The following is a 19,416-nucleotide window of genomic DNA, read 5'->3' on the forward strand; positions in this document are numbered from 1 at the left end:
GTTTTGCGCAAAAAAGCCCCGATGGCGAAAATGGCGATCGGGGCTTTCTTGCGCAAAACCGCGTCTAGATTGGCACAGACGCTTTTCCACAAAAAGTGCTTTTGCGGAAAAGCGTCCGTGCCAATCTAGACGCTCTTTTCCACAAATGCTTTTAACGGAAAAACTTTTCCGTTAAAAGCATTTGCGGAAAATCATGCCAGTCTAGCCAGGGAGCGGCAGGGCACAATAGACTCCGGCTCTGGGACACACGGGCGTGGGGGTTTGGTGTAAATAACCCACGCCAGGCCCGTCCGGACACACTTCGCACAACTCTTCCGTGCAAGACATTCACAGTTGGCTAACAGCTACCATCAGCCCATGCCCAGCTGTGCATGCCCACCGACTCAGAGACCTTGGAGCCTCGATGCCTGAGTCCTGGGTAGCCAGTGGCCGAGGGCCGTACTAACACAATAATCCCATAGACAAGACTCGTTCGATCTTCCTGAGGAGTTTATTCAGAGGAAGGGGCTCTGATTCCCAGCCTGCCGGGGGGCTGCAGGGACTTCTGCAATGGGATCTCTGGTGCGGAGCCCCAAGACCCTTCCACCCCAGCCTACCAGTCAGGGGCAGGGGTCCCGTGGATTCTTCTGGTTCGGAGGAAAGTAGAAGACGCGACTCTGGTTTTCGCAGGGCCGGTAGGGGGAGAAATCCTGGGTTCCCTCCTCCAGGCACCCAGCGGAGAAGTTGCTGAAGAGAGAGACCTTGAGCTGCACCAGTACCTGGCGACCCTGCACACAGTGGGAGGGAAGAAGGGCGGTGAGGCATAGAACCGAGGAGCAGAAATAAAAGCTTTGCCACACGCCAGCCTGTGGAACTCCCTGCTGCAGGAGGGCCGGCTCCTGTCTCTGGAAAGCCCAGGGATGCTCAGCATAGCCCGTACAGCCCCATTATCTGAGACGCAGCCCCCCCCCCCATACCCACAATCTCCTAGTGTTCCTGCACTAACCCCCTTCGCCTGTGTCCCATTTTCTGTTACGCGGAATCCCCTGGGGATCTGCCCAACCCCAGGATGTCAGTCTGTGCTTACCCTCACAGCCCCTGCTCATACCCAGTGCCCCATTTATTACCCAGAATCCCTGGCAGCCTCAGCCCTGCCCTACAGCTGTCACCTAGAGGCCCCTGAGGAGTACGAGAAAGACCTACCTGGCCGTCAGTCACACACTGCAGCTCCTGCGCCTGCCCCATGACAGGCACCAACGCCTGCTGGAGGGTGTGGAGCTGTGAAGGCAGATGGGGCGGGTCAGAGAGCAGGACTCTAGCATGGTGGGGGAAGGGGCACTGGGGGGAGGGGGAGGACTTCCCCCTCCACAAACCATCAGCCACCAAGGGCAAACCCAGTCAGAAAAGGCCAGTGAGGGGCCCGGGGCCCAGGGAGCCTGCAGCCAGACAGCCTGAGGGTACCTGGTAGCTGTGATTGCAGGACGGGATGATCGCAGCACTCTGGAACGCGCTGTGTGAAAGGGACAGGAACTGGGGTCAGCTGGAGAGGGGAGGAAGGGAATCACCCCAAGACAGCAGCACTGCAATGCCACCAGGACAGCCACCTCCCCCATGAGCCCCACCTTCTCCAGAGACAGACCCATCCCCTAGCAGAGACCCGAGTCACCCCAGAGACAGGCCCCTAAGAGCATGGGCTGAGCTGTACATCACCCCATTATAAAGACCCAGAGAGCGAGAGCCCCCAAACCCCTGCCCCAGACTGCCCCGACCCGGATTGTAGAGTCCCTAGAATCCCCCTCTATAGAGCCCCCCAACCCCAAGAGCCCCTCCCTATGGATGTTGGGGGAGCTAGAGATCCCCCTCTGTAGAGCCCCGCCCTATAGGTCCCCCTACAATCAGACCCCACACTACAGACCCCAACCCTGAGCAATTCCCCCATAGCAAGATCCCCGCACTACAGATCTTCCATAGATGAAGATCGCTAATTATAGATCCCCACCCCCCTGGAACCCTTCAAGAGATCCCCATCTCCCCACAGCCAGCCCCTTGGGGTTTGTCCCAGGGTGTCCCGATCAAGTCACTGACGCCGGTTTCCTGCTCCCGGGGGCTCCCCACCACCCTGCCCTGCTGGGCCAGCTCCTCTGCTCCCCCAGACAAGACACAGGGTTGGGGTTACTGCCCCCTGCAAAGCAGCACAGACACTGAATCAGTTTGGCTCCGAGAGGGCTCCGCTCTCCGGGAAAGCACCCAGGAAACCAATCCCCTAGTGGGGCCAAAACCCTAAATAAAGCCATCTGCTCCTTGTCGAAGTTGTGCACAGAACGCTCACACGCTCTGCCCTCTTTGTCAATGAGAAGGTGACACTTTTAGGCTACATCTAGGCTACGTCTACACTGGCATGAATTTCCGAAAATGCTTTTAACGGAAAAGTTTTCCGTTAAAAGCATTTTTGGAAAAGCGCATCTAGATTGGCAGGATGCTTTTCCACAAAAGCACTTTTTGCAGAAAAGTGTCCGTGGCCAATCTAGACGCAGTTTTCCGCAAAAAAGCCCCAATCGCCATTTTCGTCATCGGGGCTTTTTTGCGGAAAACAAATCTGAGCTGTCTACACTGGCCCTTTTGGGCAAAAGTCTCTCGGGAGCAGCATAGTTTTTCCGGAAAAGCACTGATGATTTTACATGAGATCGTCAGTGCTTTTCCGGAAATTCAAGCGGCCAGTGTAGACAGCTGGCAAGTTTTTCCGGAAAAGCAGATGATTTTCCGGAAAAACTTGCCAGTCTAGACACAGCCCTACACTGCACAGTTATTTCGGAATAAGCTATTCCAGAAGAGTTAGTCCCAAACAGCGTATTTCGAAATAGCACGTCTATACTGCAGGGAAGCCTCCAAATGAGTCCGAGGCCGGCTTTCCTAATGTAGCCGTGCTATCGCGGTTTAGAGCACCAGGAGGAGTAACTTAGAATGACCCTGGGGAGGGACTAGTCCGAAATAACAGAAATGAAGCATCTACACACGCCTTATTTCACAATAGCTATTTCAGAATCCCGTTTTTCTTCGTAGAAAGGTTTGCAGGAGTCGGAATAAGCCGTCCGTTATTTCGACATTCTTTCGACATAACGGATTAGCTGTGTAGATGCTCCCATAGCTATTGCGGAGCACCAGCTGTGGGAGGGGGATCGTTTGAGCATTGGCCTGCTAAACATCAGGTTGTAAATTCAGTCCTTGAGGGGTTCGTTTTGGGATCTGGGGTAAATCTGCTACGGATGGTACTTGGCACTCCCATGAGGGCAGGAGACGGGACTCAATGACCTCTCAAGGTCCCTTCCATCTCCATGAGATGAGTATATCTCCATTATTTATATTCCAAAATAACTTTGCTGTGTAGACACATCCTAACTTACACTGAGCTTGATAATAAATAAAGGTGTTTTTATTAAGTACAAAAAGTAAGAAATAAGCGGTCGCTCCTGAAAACAGGTCCTAGTAAGTGACTAAATTAAAATGAATAAACACCACGTAGCTAGTCCCAATCCACTGAGGCTTTGCCTACACTACGAACTTTTTGCAGAAGAGCCAATGCAAATGAGGCAAGGACAAGTGTAGAGTCCTGCAGGTGGGATGGAAGAATCCCGAGCTGGGGACCGACTGGCTGAGCAGCAGTTCTGCAGAAAAGGACCTGGGGGTTACAGTGGAGGAGAAGCCGGAGATGAGTCACCAGGGTGCCCTTGTAGCCAAGAAGGCTAATGGCAGATTAGGGGGCATTAGGAGGAGCATTGTCAGCAGATTCCCCTCTATTCAGCTCTGGTGAGGCCACATCTGCGGCATGTTGTCTGAAGCCCTCTGAGCTATGCACATTCATACTCGCAAGCCAAAATCCCTTGGCCCCAGCCCGTGAGGTCTGAACCCCCTCCGGGTCCCTGCCCCAGGGGCAGTGTTGCTGTCACCAGGGAGTGGGGGAGAGTCCCCCCCCCAGGGGCCAGTCTCCCTTGCTCACCGGCCTTGCTGCCTGGATCCCCCCAGGGCCCGGCTCACCTGTCAATGTTGTAGGTGGTGCGCAGGGCGAGGGCCGCCCCAAAGTACTTGCTGGGGGAGCTGAAGGCCTCCATGCACCCAGCACAGGTCCCATGCTTCTGCCACTCGTTCCTCCTGGATGGGGCAGAAATGCCCCAGGGTCAGGCACCTGCCCCTACAGGCTGGGAGTCGGGGGATCCTGGGGACCCAAGGGGACACCCCGACCCTGTACGACAGCTTCCCTGCTCCCTCCCACCTGATCACCCCCCGCCTTCCCGCCCTTTAACATCCCCCCCTCCAGGCCTTCTCCCTGCAGCTCGCCCCATTCCCACCCCATGTCCCAGCTCGGCTCCCCCCCCCCACCCGGGGGGGCCTAGAGCCCCCCCACTGCCGCCGCCGCCCCGGCTGCCCCACTTACCAGAATTTGAAGTTGCTGATGTTGAGGAAGGTAGGCCAGTGCTGGGCCAGCTCTTTGGGCAGATCCTGGGGGGGGAGAAAAGCAGGCTGGGCTGGGTGGGGGGAGCCCCACAATTTGGCCCAGGGTCAACCCTGCACAGAAGAGCCATCAACTCCCAGCAGGCCTTGCTCCATCGCCAGCCCCGCTCAGAGGAGGACACACGCCCCCAGTACTCCTCCCCCGAGTGGGGGAATCATCCCCTTTGCCTCCCTGCCAGGGCTCTAGGGGGAGGCAGCCCCTCCCTCCCCAAAGCCACATACCCCTGGGATGGGGTTGGCAGAGGGTGGATTTTCCTCTTTCCATTCCTGAGCTCTGGCCCTCAGCCCTGCCCGTCGGTAGCCACCACACCTGCCAAAGAGACACGGGTCTCACCCATGGGGAAACTGAGGCACCCGAGAGGACGCCATGGGCCAGAGCAGGCACATGAGGAGCTGGCAGGAATAGAACCTGGGAGTCTACTGGGTCCTTGGCCTGGGACGTACCGGACACGGAGTGGGCCGGGCATCACTTACCATCAGGTCGGAGGGGAACAGGGGCCAGCAGCTGCAGCAATTCATCACGTCGCTGGGCCTGGGATTGAGAGGCAGCGTCAGGGACAAGGCCTCGCTGCCCCCCCCCCCCCCCCCCCCGCCCGCTCACCCGCCTCCTCCCGCCTCGCGCGCCGCGTCTCTCACCAAAGCCCATGGATGGTCCAGCTGTCGGCAGCCTCCGGCAGGACGCAGCCGAACCGCGGCCCTAGAGCCTCCAGGCAAAGGAACAGGGACATGGTCACGCCCCGCTGTCGGCCACCACCCCACACTGAGCTGTTCCCACTGGAATCAGGACTCCTGGCTCCAGGAGGAGAGTGGGGTCTAGTGGTTAGAGCAGGAGGGAAAGGGGGATGGGCAGTAGGACTCCTGGCGTCTTTCCCTAGCTCTGCAGGAAGGAGTCGGGTCCAGGGTTTAGTGTAAGGGGGCGGGAGCTGAGTTACACACAGGCCCTGCTGGCCCCACATCCCCTGCCCCAGCTCAGACACGGGTCCAACTGGCCCCAGGACCCTACCCTAGGTTAGACACAGGCCCAGCCAGCCCCACGCCCTGTCCCAGCTCAGACACGGGCCCAGCTGGCCCCAGGACCCTACCCTAGGTTAGACACAGGCCCAGCCAGCCCCACGCCCTGCCCCAGCTCAGACACGGGCCCAGCTGGCCCCAGGACCCTACCCTAGGTTAGACACAGGCCCAGCCAGCCCCACGCCCTGTCCCAGCTCAGACACGGGCCCAGCTGGCCCCAGGACCCTACCCTAGGTTAGACACAGGCCCAGCCAGCCCCACGCCCTGCCCCAGCTCAGACACGGGCCCAGCTGGCCCCAGGACCCTACCCTAGGTTAGACACAGGCCCAGCCAGCCCCACGCCCTGTCCCAGCTCAGACACGGGCCCAGCTGGCCCCAGGACCCTACCCTAGGTTAGACACTGGCCCAGCCAGCCCCACGCCCTGCCCCAGCTCAGACACGGGCCCAGCTGGCCCCATGACCCTACTCTAGGTTAGACACTGGCCCAGCCAGCCCCACATGCCCTGCCCCAGCTCAGACACGGGCCCAGCGAAGCAGCGACTCCTGGTTTACTTCCTTGAGGCACTTTCCAACTGTACATGTGGCTGTTTCGCTTGCTCCGTGATGGTGGCAGCAGCAGCCAGGTGGGGGCTGGGGCAGCAGAGGTGCTGGGGGGCAGGGATCCCGGGGGGAAAGCTGCGGGATGGGGAGGGGGGCGGTGGGTGCTCACCACACAGAACGATCCCGGCCACATCTGGACAAACTTCATGCACTTCCAGCTGCAAACCCTAGGGAGGCGAGGCAGAGCTTTTGCAGGGCTGGCGGGCTCGGAACGGAAAGATGGCCCAGTGGTGGGAGCCCTTGGGTGTATTCCACAGCTCCCTATTGGCTTCCTGCCCTTGGGCGAGTCACTTAATGGCCCCGTGCCTCAGTTTCCCCTCCGTACCTGCCTCACGGGGGGCAGACGCACCGACGGCTGCGAGGGGCCGAGAGGGCTGCGGCGACAAGGGGCTGCACAATTGGTGAGCCCGGCCAGAAGTGGAAAACACGGAGATGGATCCAGAGTCACTCCCGTCCTGCGCTCAGGGCAGGGACAGGATGGGACGTGGCTCTATGTCCCTGCTGTGCCCCCTCCCCCATTCTTGGCCCTGCCAGAGCTGCCCAGTCCCTTTGGGAGCGGAGAATTGAAACCGTATGGGCCCTCCAGCCATCCCCCCGATCCGCCTCTCGAGGGCAGAGGATAGCCACAGTGCAGTGCACTCCGGCCTTGGCCCCAACCCACCTCCTATGTGGGGATCAGGGCCCTTTCGCCAGCCAGAGGTAAGGGGCGTGGGGAATCCCCCAGCTCCCACATCGGTGTTTCTTCAACACAGCTTGCGCTCCGCATGGTCACCAATGCAAACCCACCCCTTGGCCAAGCCAGGAGAGTCCCTAGCTAGGGGACGTTCTGCAATGTGCTTGCAGGTGCTGTAATCTAGGGGTCTGTCTCCCGGGTGGCCCCACATTAAGCCCGCTGGGGGTGGGGATCCGCAGCCTCTAGGTCTCAGTTGGGCCCTAGGAATAGAACAGGAGCCCTGGACCCCTCTCTGCCCCCCGCGCCGGCGGGCACCAGGGCAAAGGAGGAGTCGCAGCCCATAGCACCTACCCGATTCGCTCCCCAGGTAGCTCCGGGAGCAGCTCCACTCCAGCCAGCCACAGCAACGCCAGCAGGGCCCCACGCACCATCGTCCCTGCAAGGCAAGCACAGGACTGCTGACACGGCGCTGCCACCAAACCCCCCGGGGCGGCCCCGGTGCCCAGGCAGGTGGGACCAAACGCCCCGGGAGGGAATGGGGGGGAAACGGCACAGCCCACCTCTGGGCTTGGTTCCCTCCCCAGGGGGAGGAAAGGGGAGGCGCCGGGAGGAGGATGCTGGGGTCTGTATCCTGGAGGGATCTGGGCTTGGAGAGTCTGGTTCATGACCCCCAGCTTACCCGGCTCGTGCGAGGCGGCCGGTGCCGGAGAGAGACACTGCGGGGCCAAGGGCGGAGCTGCCACTGGAAAGACCTAGAGATGCTTTCACTTCCCCGTGCAGCAGAGCATGGCCTGGAGCACAGCTGTCCGGGGCCACGTGGGCCCTTCGCCGCCACGGTCGGGCGCTTCCTGTGTCTCCCAGCGTGGATACGCCACATGCTCCATTCCCGGCCAAGGGAGAGGGTGGGGAGATCATCTCAGAGAGGGGGCGCCCCCCTGGGCTATGGAGGAGCCCTGGGGGGCAGAGAATAAACAGCGCCGTGTGCTCCGGACACTCCCCGACCTGCCCCCTGTGGGCCCTGGGGGGCAGAGAATAGACACAGCGCCGTGCGCTCCGGACACTCCCCGACCTGCCCCCTGTGGGCCCTGGGGGGCAGAGAATAGACACAGCGCCGTGCGCTCCGGACACGCCCCGATCCGCCCCCTATGGGCCCTGGGGGGCAGAGAATAGACACAGCGCCGTGCGCTCCGGACACGCCCCGACCTGCCCCCTGTGGGCCCTGGGTGGCAGAGAATAGACACAGCGCCGTGCGCTCAGGACACGCCCCGATCCGCCCCCTATGGGCCCTGGGGGGCAGAGAATAGACACAGCGCCGTGCGCTCCGGACACTCCCCGACCTGCCCCCTGTGGGCCCTGGGGGGCAGAGAATAGACACAGCGCCGTGCGCTCCGGACACGCCCCGACCTGCCCCCTATGGGCCCTGGGGGGCAGAGAATAGACACAGCGCCGTGCGCTCCGGACACTCCCCGACCTGCCCCCTGTGGGCCCTGGGGGGCAGAGAATAAACACAGCGCCGTGCGCTCCGGACACGCCCCGATCCGCCCCCTATGGGCCCTGGGGGGCAGAGAATAGACACAGCGCCGTGCGCTCCGGACACTCCCCGACCTGCCCCCTGTGGGCCCTGGGGGGCAGAGAATAAACACAGCGCCGTGCGCTCCGGACACGCCCCGACCTGCCCCCTGTGGGCCCTGGGGGGCAGAGAATAGACACAGCGCCGTGCACTCCGGACACGCCCCGATCCGCCCCCTATGGGCCCTGGGGGGCAGAGAATAGACACAGCGCCGTGCGCTCCGGACACTCCCCGACCTGCCCCCTATGGGCCCTGGGGGGCAGAGAATAGACACAGCGCCGTGCGCTCCGGACACGCCCCGATCCGCCCCCTATGGGCCCTGGGGGGCAGAGAATAGACACAGCGCCGTGCGCTCCGGACACTCCCCGACCTGCCCTCTGTGGGCCCTGGGGGGCAGAGAATAGACACAGCGCCGTGCGCTCCGGACACACCCCGACCTGCCCCTGTGGGCCCTGGGGGGCAGAGAATAGACACAGCGCCGTGCGCTCCGGACACGCCCCGACCTGCCCCCTGTGGGCCCTGGGGGGCAGAGAATAGACACAGCGCCGTGCGCTCCGGACACTCCCCGACCTGCCCCCTGTGGGCCCTGGGGGGCAGAGAATAGATAGCGCCGTGCGCTCCGGACACGCCCCGACCTGCCCCCTGTGGGCCCTGGGGAGCAGAGAATAGACACAGCGCCGTGCGCTCCGGACACACCCCGACCTGCCCCTGTGGGCCCTGGGGGGCAGAGAATAGACACAGCGCCGTGCGCTCCGGACACACCCCGACCTGCCCCCTGTGGGTCCTGGGGGGCAGAGAATAGACACAGCGCCGTGCGCTCCGGACACACCCCGACCTGCCCCTGTGGGCCCTGGGGGGCAGAGAATAGACACAGCGCCGTGCGCTCCGGACACGCCGCGACCTGCCCCCTGTGGGCCCTGGGGGGCAGAGAATAGACACAGCGCCGTGCGCTCCGGACACGCCCCGACCTGCCCCCTATGGGCCCTGGGGGGCAGAGAATAGACACAGCGCCGTGCGCTCCGGACACTCCCCGACCTGCCCCCTATGGGCTCTGGGGGGCAGAGAATAGACACAGCGCCGTGCGCTCCGGACACGCCCCGACCTTCCCCCTGTGGGCCCTGGGGGGCAGAGAATAGACACAGCGCCGTGCGCTCCGGACACTCCCCGACCTGCCCCCTGTGGGCCCTGGGGGGCAGAGAATAGACACAGCGCCGTGCGCTCCGGACACGCCCCGACCTGCCCCCTGTGGGCCCTGGGGGGCAGAGAATAGACACAGCGCCGTGCGCTCCGGACACTCCCCGACCTGCCCCCTGTGGGCCCTGGGGCGCAGAGAATAGACACAGCGCCGTGCGCTCCGGACACGCCCCGACCTGCCCTCTGTGGGCCCTGGGGGGCAGAGAATAGACACAGCGCCGTGCGCTCCGGACACGCCCCGACCTGCCCCCTGTGGGCCCTGGGGGGCAGAGAATAGACACAGCGCCGTGCGCTCCGGACACGCCCCGACCTGCCCCCTGTGGGCCCTGGGGGGCAGAGAATAGACACAGCGCCGTGCGCTCCGGACACTCCCCGACCTGCCCCCTGTGGGCCCTGTGGGGCAGAGAATAGACACAGCGCCGTGCGCTCCGGACACGCCCCGACCTGCCCCCTGTGGGCCCTGGGGGGCAGAGAATAGACACAGCGCCGTGCGCTCCGGACACGCCCCGACCTGCCCCCTGTGGGCCCTGGGGGGCAGAGAATAGACACAGCGCCGTGCGCTCCGGACACGCCCCGACCTGCCCCCTGTGGGCCCTGGGGGGCAGAGAATAGACACAGCGCCGTGCGCTCCGGACACGCCCCGACCTGCCCCCTGTGGGCCCTGGGGGGCAGAGAATAGACACAGCGCCGTGCGCTCCGGACACGCCCCGACCTGCCCCCTGTGGGCCCTGGGGGGCAGAGAATAGACACAGCGCCGTGCGCTCCGGACACTCCCCGACCTGCCCTCTGTGGGCCCTGGGGGGCAGAGAATAGACACAGCGCCGTGCGCTCCGGACACGCCCCGACCTGCCCCCTGTGGGCCCTGGGGGGCAGAGAATAGACACAGCGCCGTGCGCTCCGGACACGCCCCGACCTGCCCCCTGTGGGCCCTGGGGGGCAGAGAATAGACACAGCGCTGTGCGCTCCGGACACTCCCCGACCTGCCCCCTGTGGGCCCTGGGGGGCAGAGAATAGACACAGCGCCGTGCGCTCCGGACACGCCCCGACCTGCCCCCTGTGGGCCCTGGGGGGCAGAGAATAGACACAGCGCCGTGCGCTCCGGACACTCCCCGACCTGCCCCCTGTGGGCCCTGGGGCGCAGAGAATAGACACAGCGCCGTGCGCTCCGGACACGCCCCGACCTGCCCCCTGTGGGCCCTGGGGGGCAGAGAATAGACACAGCGCCGTGCGCTCCGGACACGCCCCGACCTGCCCCCTGTGGGCCCTGGGGGGCAGAGAATAGACACAGCGCCGTGCGCTCCGGACACTCCCCGACCTGCCCCCTGTGGGCCCTGTGGGGCAGAGAATAGACACAGCGCCGTGCGCTCCGGACACGCCCCGACCTGCCCCCTGTGGGCCCTGGGGGGCAGAGAATAGACACAGCGCCGTGCGCTCCGGACACGCCCCGACCTGCCCCCTGTGGGCCCTGGGGGGCAGAGAATAGACACAGCGCCGTGCGCTCCGGACACGCCCCGACCTGCCCCCTGTGGGCCCTGGGGGGCAGAGAATAGACACAGCGCCGTGCGCTCCGGACACGCCCCGACCTGCCCCCTGTGGGCCCTGGGGGGCAGAGAATAGACACAGCGCCGTGCGCTCCGGACACGCCCCGACCTGCCCCCTGTGGGCCCTGGGGGGCAGAGAATAGACACAGCGCCGTGCGCTCCGGACACTCCCCGACCTGCCCCCTGTGGGCCCTGGGGGGCAGAGAATAGACACAGCGCCGTGCGCTCCGGACACGCCCCGACCTGCCCCCTGTGGGCCCTGGGGGGCAGAGAATAGACACAGCGCCGTGCGCTCCGGACACGCCCCGACCTGCCCCCTGTGGGCCCTGGGGGGCAGAGAATAGACACAGCGCTGTGCGCTCCGGACACTCCCCGACCCGCCCCATGGGGCAGAGAATAACTCCTGTCCTTTGCCACCACGTCCCCTCTTACTCCCACCCCGGGCCGGGCCACAGGACTGGGCGCAGGGTCCTTCTTCCCACTCTGCACCAGGCGGGAGTCCCCTTTGCGGGGCGTTTGGGGGGGCTGTTTCCTATTCCTCTTTGGCCCTTTCCTGCCCCCCTCCCAGGCCGTGCGGGGAGTCCCTGGCCCGGCCTGGCGAGGTGCCAAGGTCTCTTGGCTTCAGCTGCGATTTGAGCTCAGCTGCTGCCCTTAGCTTGGCAGCGGGACAGCCGGAGCGCCCCCCCCCCCGCCCCCCCCCCTCCCCGGAGTGCCCTTGGAGGGTGGGCCGAGGGCGACAGGCACAGGAGAGGAGACAGCGAAGGGGAGAGGCGAGCGCACGCCAGGCCCAGGACGATGCCGGCCCGTCTGGTAACGACGCCCAGCTCTCACCCAGGCCCGGGCGGTGGGGGGCAGCAGGATCCCAGGCCAGGCCTGTGGCACCAACCCCGTCCCAGCCCTTACTCACCGGAAACAGGCCCCGGATCCAGCTGCCCCGCCTGAGACCCCCCTCCCAGCAGCCAGCCCCTGAGCCGGACCCCTCACTGCAGTGCAGCGCCCCACACCCAGGTCCCCTCGGGATCCACCCGCAACCTAAGCACCCCCGTGGAGCCAGCCCCCCCAGAACCTCCCCTGTGGAGCCAGCCCCCCCAGAGCCTCCCCCGTGGAGCCAGCCCCCCCCCCCAGAGCCACCCCGTGGAGCCAGCCCCCCCAGAGCCTCCCCCGTGGAGTCAGCCCCCCCCCCAGAGCCACCCCGTGGAGCCAGCCCCCCCAGAACCTCCCCTGTGGAGCCTGCCCCCCCCCCAGAGCCACCCCTTGGAGCCAGCCCCCCCAGAACCTCCCCCGTGGAGCCAGCCCCCCCCAGAGCCTCCCCCGTGGAGCCAGCCCCCCCCAGAACCTCCCCCGTGGAGCCAGCCCCCCCCAGAGCCTCCCCGTGGAGCCAGCCCCCCCAGAGCCTCCCCGTGGAGCCAGCCCCCCCAGAGCCTCCCCCGTGGAGCCAGCCCCCCCAGAGCCTCCCCCGTGGAGCCAGCCCCCCCCAGAGCCTCCCCGTGGAGCCAGCCCCCCCAGAGCCACCCCCGTGGAGCCAGCCGCCCCCAGAGCCTCCCCGTGGAGCCAGCCCCCCCAGAGCCACCCCCGTGGAGCCAGCCCCCCCCAGAGCCTCCCCGTGGAGCCAGCCCCCCCAGAGCCACCCCCGTGGAGCCAGCCCCCCCAGAGCCTCCCCCGTGGATCCAGCCCCCCCAGAGCCTCCCTCGTGGATCGAGCCCCTCCACAGCCTCCCCCATGGATCCAGCCTCCTCCAGAGCCTCCCCCGTGGATCCAGCCCCCCCAGAGCCACCCCCGTGGATCCAGCCTCCTCCAGAGCCTCCCCGTGGATCCAGCCCCTCCAGAGCCTCCCCCATGGATCCAGCCTCCTCCAGAGCCTCCCCCGTGGATCCAGCCCCTCCAGAGCCACCTTCCAATCTAAACACCCCAGCGGATCCTGCCCCTTTCCAGACACACGTCCACATCTCAATAAGGAATGAAGTCCACAGGGATCCAGCCCTCCCCCCCCCGATCCAAGCCCCCAATCCAAACAGCCCCATCAGATCCATGCACACCCCAGCTCCAAGCACTCCACTGGCCACCCCCCCCCCTCGATTTAAACACTCCCCCTTCAAGTGCAGCTTGCATGTGAATTATGCTCCTCCACTTTGCCTCTGTCTCTAACCTTTGCTCCCTGCTGGGCTCTTGCTGTTTGCCTGTGCGGTTTGTTTGGTTTTTTTTAAACCTGTCAGTCTGGTGTCTTTAAATAGCTAGGTCCTGACCCGCCTCTGCTGTGTGGCAGCTTCACCCCAGTGTAAACACTGGGAGAAATCCTGATTTACACCTGGGGTAAGCAAGACCCAATGAGTACGGCGAGACGTGTGTATTACGTGTATTACGGTAGCCCAGTCATGGGCCAGGACCTTTGCGTGTTAGGTGCTGTACTGTCTATTGCTATTAAGTGTATTACGGTAGCACCCAGATGCTCTCTGTTCTCAGCGCTGCACATTTGTATTGCCATTAGGTGTATTACGGTAGCGTCTCAGACCCTCCGTCAAGGGCCTGGCCCCCAGTATGTTAGGCATTGTATTTTGTATTGCTATTAGGTGTATTACGGTAGCACCCCATTGCCTGGCGCTGTACATTTGTATTATGGTAGCACCCCCAGAGCTTCAGTCACAAGCCGGGGCCCCAGCGTGTGAGGCTCAGTGCAAACAGAACTCGGACTGCACCAGATCCTACTAGTTTTGGTTTTCTGATCCATCCCGTAATGACTCTGGGCGACGCCCCCAAACAGCCCCGCCCCCATGTGTATACATGCACTTGTGTGCACTGAGCCCCACAAAGTGAAAACGGTGCCCCGGGCTGGTTTGTTAGGTGCCTGGGGAAGCGGGTCCCAAAAGCCACCAATAGCAGAGCAAAGCCCAGAAGTGAGCACGCAGCATGCCCAGCTGCATGCCGGTGCACCGTGTGCTTCGACCAGGCAGACAGGTGGGCTGGGATGATGGCGGGAGGGGCAGGGGCACAGAGGCCTGCCTGGGAGTGGCAGGGTGGGCTGGGCGGTAACTCAGGAGATCTGGGTTCTCCTTGTGTGATCTGGGCCAGTCACCGCATTTCCCAGGCCTCAGTTTCCCTATCTGTAATCCCTTTGGCTGGTCAGACTGGGAGCTCTTCGAGGCAGGGCCCACCTCTGCCTGGCACCTACAATGACCGAGCCTTGATCTCATTCCGGGTCTGTGCAGCGCCCGGCACAACGAGGCCCTGATCTCATTCAGGCTCTGCACAGTGGGGCCCAGCTCTTACTCAAGGCATCCAGGCGTCACGTGCACAAGTAAGAATAAAACCGCAGGGTGGCTAGCTTAGGGGAAGGAAATGTCCCCGCCAGAAGGATACAGAAGCCTTGGAACCAGGGAGCAGAGAGTCCGGAATGGGGAGCAGCTTACCAGCAAGTGAGACAGCAAGTCTGGGTGTTAAAATTCCGTGGTGTCCATAAACCCTGTGAAGTCCGTGGTGGGCTGTGGAGATGATTCCTAGGGGGCTTAGATCAGCTGCTTTGGGGGCTAAGCAGAAGGAGGGTCTAGACAGAGACGGGTGGGGTGGAGGGAGAGAAAAAGGCACAGAGGCCTCTGCATTTGCACTTTCCCAAGGTGACTTTAGATCTATTGGTGTCAGCAGTGGGATTCCCAGTCCTGCTCCCTGCAGTGGCCTCAAGTCCAGACTGAGGCTGCCCTGGGAACCATAGACCCATCACAGGCTCTGCCACTCGGAGAGTTTCTTAGCCTCTGGCAGCACAATGAGGTTTGGTAGCAAACCAAAGGGTTCTCGCCTGGGCCTCATCAGCTGTGTGGGTGCTCCCGGCAGCCCAGATCCCGCAGCAAGAACCAGATCCTGCCCCCACAGCAATCCCATTAGCCAGACCCCTGTTTGCAGGGGACCGTATGTCCCCCGTGGCCGCCTTGCTCACTGTCCCAGCCTGGCCACTTTCACATGTGCTTTCGCTACCCCGGCGGAAGGCTCCAAGCAGCTGCTGCTTTCACTCTGCCTGCTCAGGGACCGGAAGCGGCCCTGGGCGCAGGTGGGGCAAAGCCCTGGGGGAGGGTCACACAGTGTAAGGGCCAGATATTGCCTCCCTTATACCACCCTGCCCTGTACCTCCCTTGGTCCAGCCCGACCATTCTAGCCTGGCATGGGGGGATCCTGCCTGCCTGGCACCTTGCCCATGGCCACTAGGCCTCACTTCCCTCCCAGCACGGGGACAGCTCCCAGGAGTCCTGACCCCTAGCCCTGCCCACCTGTGTTCCCTGTAAGCTGAGCCCTTGGGTGGCCCCCAGGAGAGATTCAGGTGCCACCCAGCTGATTAGCAGAGCGCCCACAGCTGGCAGCACGTGTCTCTACTGGTGGTGCACAGCTGCACAGGCCTTGGTACACAGAACAAAAATTATTCCATACATGGATGGGAAATGTTAAAGGGAACACAGCTACCCACCTGCTCTAATCCACTAGGCCCCACTTCCCTCCCATCCCAGGGACAGAACCCAGGAGCCCTGACCCCCAGCCTGGGTTTGTGACACTGGGGACTGACTTGGCAGGACACTGAGAGGGGGTTGGAGGGAGTGGGGCTGGCCGGGGGAGATCAGGGGAAGGAACTGGCCGGCGGGAAGCAGGGCTGGCCAGGAAGGGTTTGGGGGGAGCAGGGCTGGCCCGGTGGGACGTGGGGGCAGGAACCGGCCGGCAGGGAGAGGGGCTGGCCCGGGCACACGCAGATCCCAGGGTGCTGCCAGTCCCGCACATGGTCCTGGCGGGGCGCACGGGCGATTCCGGCCCGGGGGATTCCATCCCGCCCCGCCCCCACCCCCTCCTCTCTACTGCATAGTTGCGTACAACTACGTACTGATACTCCTGATAATAAAATTTACGTAATTAGAAAATCCCCGACATTTCTCTGTCCGATATTTTCTCAGTTTGGTTCCCGGACTGAAAGCTCAAATACCGAACTGTCTGGTTCAAAACCGGACACCTGGCACCCCTAGACACACCCCTTACCAGACGCACCACGGGGAGGCGTGCAGAACCCAGCAAGCTGATTCTGACCTCGCTCAGCCCGGTGTAAATCCAGAGGGACTCCCCTGGCATCTGTGCCGTGAGAACAGGACCAAGCCGCACTGGCTGGCCAGTCGGCAGTTTGTGACTTGAACTCACCTTGGCTCTGGGCACAGGGTGGGGGCGGGGGCGGGGGCTGATTTCACTCTATTCCATAGGTCCCACCTCACTTTTGTTCTCCCCCCACCCATCCTCCCTCCCCTTGGCCCTGTCACAGAGCTCCCGCTTGGGAATCCTCCGCTCCTTCGCCACCTCCACCCGCCACCAGGTGAAAAACAAAGTCCGTGAGCATCAGAAGCTCTTCCAGGTGAGACAGGCCCTGCTTGGCTCTCGGGGGTGGAGGGAGGCAAAGGGGGAGAGAGGGGCCAAAAGATGGAGTTGAATGGGGGGGGGGGGTTGGCAGTCAGGGTGTCTGGGTTCCAGCCTCAGCTCTAGCAGGGTGTAATTTGGGGGTCAGTTCCCTCCCATTGAATGGGGAAGGTAGCCACATGGGGGGTGCTGGCAGGGTTAGTGGGGGGATGGGAGGGAAACTATACCATTGCCTCTCTGGAAATGGGTCAGCTGCCTCCACTGCACCCCCTCTGAGCCTGGGGTCACATGAAAGCATACCTGCCTCAGTTTCCCCACTTTTCAGGGCCCTCTCAATCCAGCTATGAGAACAAACCCGTCTCTGGTTCAGCAACATCCTCCCGGGGGCTGGATTTGTTACCACAACAACATGAGCATCACCCCAAACGCACTGCTTACTCGTCAGCCACTTATCTTTCCAGCAGGACTCTCCCAGGCAGTCAGGCACCAGGGTTTCCTATAAACTGAGCCCCCAGGAGAGCCTAAAATGCTGCCCAGCTGATTAGCAGTGCACCCATAATGGGCAGCATGTGTCTTCCTGTGGTTCACATCTGCACATCTTAGTGCATGGAACAAAATTTATTCCACACACAGATGGGAAAAATTAGAGGGAACACTGGCAGGCACTCCCTCCCTAGCCATCTCCGTCTGGGGCATCCTGCTGCTCTTTATAGCAGTGTGGAGAACAACAGAATTCAAAATGGCCACCCTTAAAGGGGCAGATGACTTTTTTTTTTGTTTTGTTTTGTTTTGTTCAGTAACTTTCGCCCCAACCTTTCCTTCTTTCTCAACAAAAAATCCTTGGCGTTCCTCATAAAAAAATATTTTTTAAGAAACACTGCTTTATAGGGACATCAGCTCCCTGTCCCCCGCCCTGCCCCCGCATTGCTAATTAACCCTCCCACTCTGGCCCAGGAGTGGGGGCAGGGCTAATGGGATGGGGCTGACTGGCTACAGGACCTATGGCCTCTAAAGAGGTGGCCCACCACCTGCCACCCCACACTGACCTCTCCATGGTCCTTCCTTGGCTGGGAAGACTCTTTGAATCTGTCCCCTTCTCTATATAAAGGACTCCCCATTGATTGGAAGTGCAGGGACCCTTGGAATTACTGGGGGGCTGTTTTCCTCACCACCCCCCCCCCCCCCCGCTCCGTTTCCCTTTTTGCCTAGGAGGATAACGGCCTGCCTGTGCATCTGAAGGGGGGCACCCTGGATTCGTTGCTGTATCGATTCACGATGACCATCACTGTCGTTGGTAGATGCTGCTTCCTGCTCAGCAGACTTGGGTTCTAGCCCTAGCTCGGGGTGGGAAGTGGGGTGTAGTGGTTAGCGCAGGGGAGGCAGAACTCCTGAGTTCTATCCCAGGTTCAGGGAGAGGTGTGGGATGTAATGATTACAGTGTTGGGAGGCAGGACTTCTGGGTTCTGGCTTGGGAAGTGGGGTGTAGTGGTTAGAGTGGGGAGGGGGGTGCTTATGCTAGAGCTCCTGCGTTCTGGCTCTAATTCAGGGACTAGTGGTTAGAGCAGGGAGGAGGAAACATCGCTTTCAGGTTCAGTTATTAGCTGTTTAATGGAGCTGCAGCAAAGTCCTCCCTCCCGGTTATGAGCTTGATTTAAATAAAACATAAACCCGTTAGCTCTTAAAATAAAAGCCCAGGCCAGACAGAGAAACGAAACTGATCACTTTCTATGAGTGAGTTCAGCCCCCTTGGGAACTCACAGAGCTCTGGAGGGGAAAAGATTGGGCTGTGAATGGGTTGGCGTGTGTAGCATTTCCTAGTGGTTAGAGCAAGGGAGACTGGGAATCAGGATACCTGAGTTCTGGTCCCAGCTCCGGGAGGCGATGGGTCTTAGAGCAGGGAGAAGAGAGAGCCAGGACTCCTGGATCTACCCCTAGCTCTGGGTTTGGAGGTGGAGCTGGGAGCCAGGATTCCTGGGTTCCATATGCATGGGGGCAGCGCTATGGCTTAGGGCTCTATTCCGAGAAACCCACCAGACATTCTCTTGCCATTCCAGGCTCCTGTTACTCTGTCTTCTCGCTGGTCAAAGCTGCTTTCCCGCAGAAGAACAAATGAGATGGCAGCATGGATGTCCCCAAAGTAGCTGGTCCCCTCTCTCCTGTCCCACGGGGGCCGATCGGGGCTGGAAGCTGAGAGCAGCGAGCCATGCTCCGTAAGCAAACCCCAATGCTCAGAAATCAACCAAAAAGCACCTTGAAAAACTGTCCCAAAATAAAACACCCCCCCTTGGGAGTGCAGGAGGAGAGAAGGGTGGGTCTACAGTGAGCACAATGAAGCGAGCATTGTTTCTTTCCAAATACAGATAATAAAAGTGATTGAATGACTCTCCACTGCTGCTGGGCTGGATCCAAGACTCAAGGATTCTGATTCCCAGCTTCTTCGATCCTGCACTGTCTTTGCTTCAGGAATTTCCTGTGGTGGAGAGTTCCACAGGTTAACAGGGAAGCCCAATGAGCAGAACGGAAATCGTAGTACCCTCATTCCCAGATTCAGCTATCCTCTTTCCTCCTTTCTATCCCTGCTTCCCCCGGAGAGGAGCTACATAACGTACCAATGACAGCCTGCCCGAGCGAGTAGCAGGACATCCGACCTGCGAGAGAGCCATTGGGGAGGCAAGGAAGCTGTTTGACAGGCATTTGCCAAGCCCCGGTACAGACGGTCAGTTTCTGAAGTTACTGTGACTCGACGGGGCCTTAGTTTCAAATTTGTTTTAAATAGTTGTTTAAAGAAAGTTCATTAGTGTGTGGCTGAAGATTATAAAATCCCAGCTCTAACCAAGCATTGTCCCCACACCCCCCAAACAAGCTGCCATGGGGTAGAGGGGCACCCATTAAACAGCACAGCACAGAGCCCCATCCATCCTAAGTATGGCCCTGTCTGTGAGGGTCTCTTTTAGCCCAATATTCCTCGATTC

General features: G+C 61.9%; 2 protein-coding genes across 4 annotated transcripts; one reads left to right on the top strand and one right to left on the bottom strand.

Moving 5' to 3' along the window:
• Positions 1–452: 452 nt before the first annotated feature.
• LOC106732585 (ribonuclease T2-like) lies at positions 453–13,266 on the bottom strand. 3 transcript variants are annotated; one of them, XM_075915333.1, is made up of 10 exons: positions 13,221–13,266; positions 7,121–7,205; positions 6,206–6,263; positions 5,122–5,189; positions 4,960–5,017; positions 4,409–4,473; positions 4,012–4,125; positions 1,441–1,489; positions 1,183–1,257; positions 453–767 (listed from the first exon to the last, which is right to left on the bottom strand). In XM_075915333.1, exons 2-10 carry the CDS (start codon positions 7,198–7,200, stop codon positions 600–602), a joined length of 735 nt encoding a protein of 244 aa, XP_075771448.1. In that variant the 5' UTR covers positions 7,201–7,205; positions 13,221–13,266; the 3' UTR covers positions 453–599. The 3 variants fall into 3 exon arrangements, with proteins under 3 accessions (XP_075771448.1, XP_075771447.1, XP_075771449.1); XM_075915332.1 differs by lacking the exon at positions 13,221–13,266 and adding an exon at positions 7,449–7,701; XM_075915334.1 differs by lacking the exon at positions 13,221–13,266 and adding an exon at positions 7,330–7,349.
• Positions 11,741–18,848, top strand: COX7A1 (cytochrome c oxidase subunit 7A1). The gene is made up of 4 exons (XM_075915341.1): positions 11,741–11,884; positions 16,353–16,442; positions 17,654–17,738; positions 18,499–18,848. The coding sequence occupies exons 1-4, from the start codon at positions 11,870–11,872 to the stop codon at positions 18,555–18,557; spliced, it is 249 nt and encodes an 82-aa protein (XP_075771456.1). The 5' UTR covers positions 11,741–11,869; the 3' UTR covers positions 18,558–18,848.
• Positions 18,849–19,416: the final 568 nt, after the last annotated feature.

The sequence above is a fragment of the Pelodiscus sinensis genome, unplaced genomic scaffold (assembly GCF_049634645.1).
Source record: "Pelodiscus sinensis isolate JC-2024 unplaced genomic scaffold, ASM4963464v1 ctg34, whole genome shotgun sequence".
Taxonomy (NCBI): domain Eukaryota; kingdom Metazoa; phylum Chordata; order Testudines; family Trionychidae; genus Pelodiscus; species Pelodiscus sinensis.

Coding starts and splice junctions, on each gene's coding strand:
- LOC106732585 (XM_075915333.1), bottom strand. CDS start 7,200: ATGGTGCGTGGGGCCCTGCTGGCGTTGCTGTGGCTGGCTGGAGTGGAG. Junction 5,018..5,121: donor TGGACCATCCATGGGCTTTG/GTGAGAGACGCG, acceptor TCTCAATCCCAG/GCCCAGCGACGTGATGAATT. Junction 1,258..1,440: donor CCTGCAATCACAGCTACCAG/GTACCCTCAGGC, acceptor CTGCCTTCACAG/CTCCACACCCTCCAGCAGGC.
- COX7A1 (XM_075915341.1), top strand. Junction 16,443..17,653: donor AGCATCAGAAGCTCTTCCAG/GTGAGACAGGCC, acceptor CTTTTTGCCTAG/GAGGATAACGGCCTGCCTGT. Junction 17,739..18,498: donor GATGACCATCACTGTCGTTG/GTAGATGCTGCT, acceptor TTGCCATTCCAG/GCTCCTGTTACTCTGTCTTC.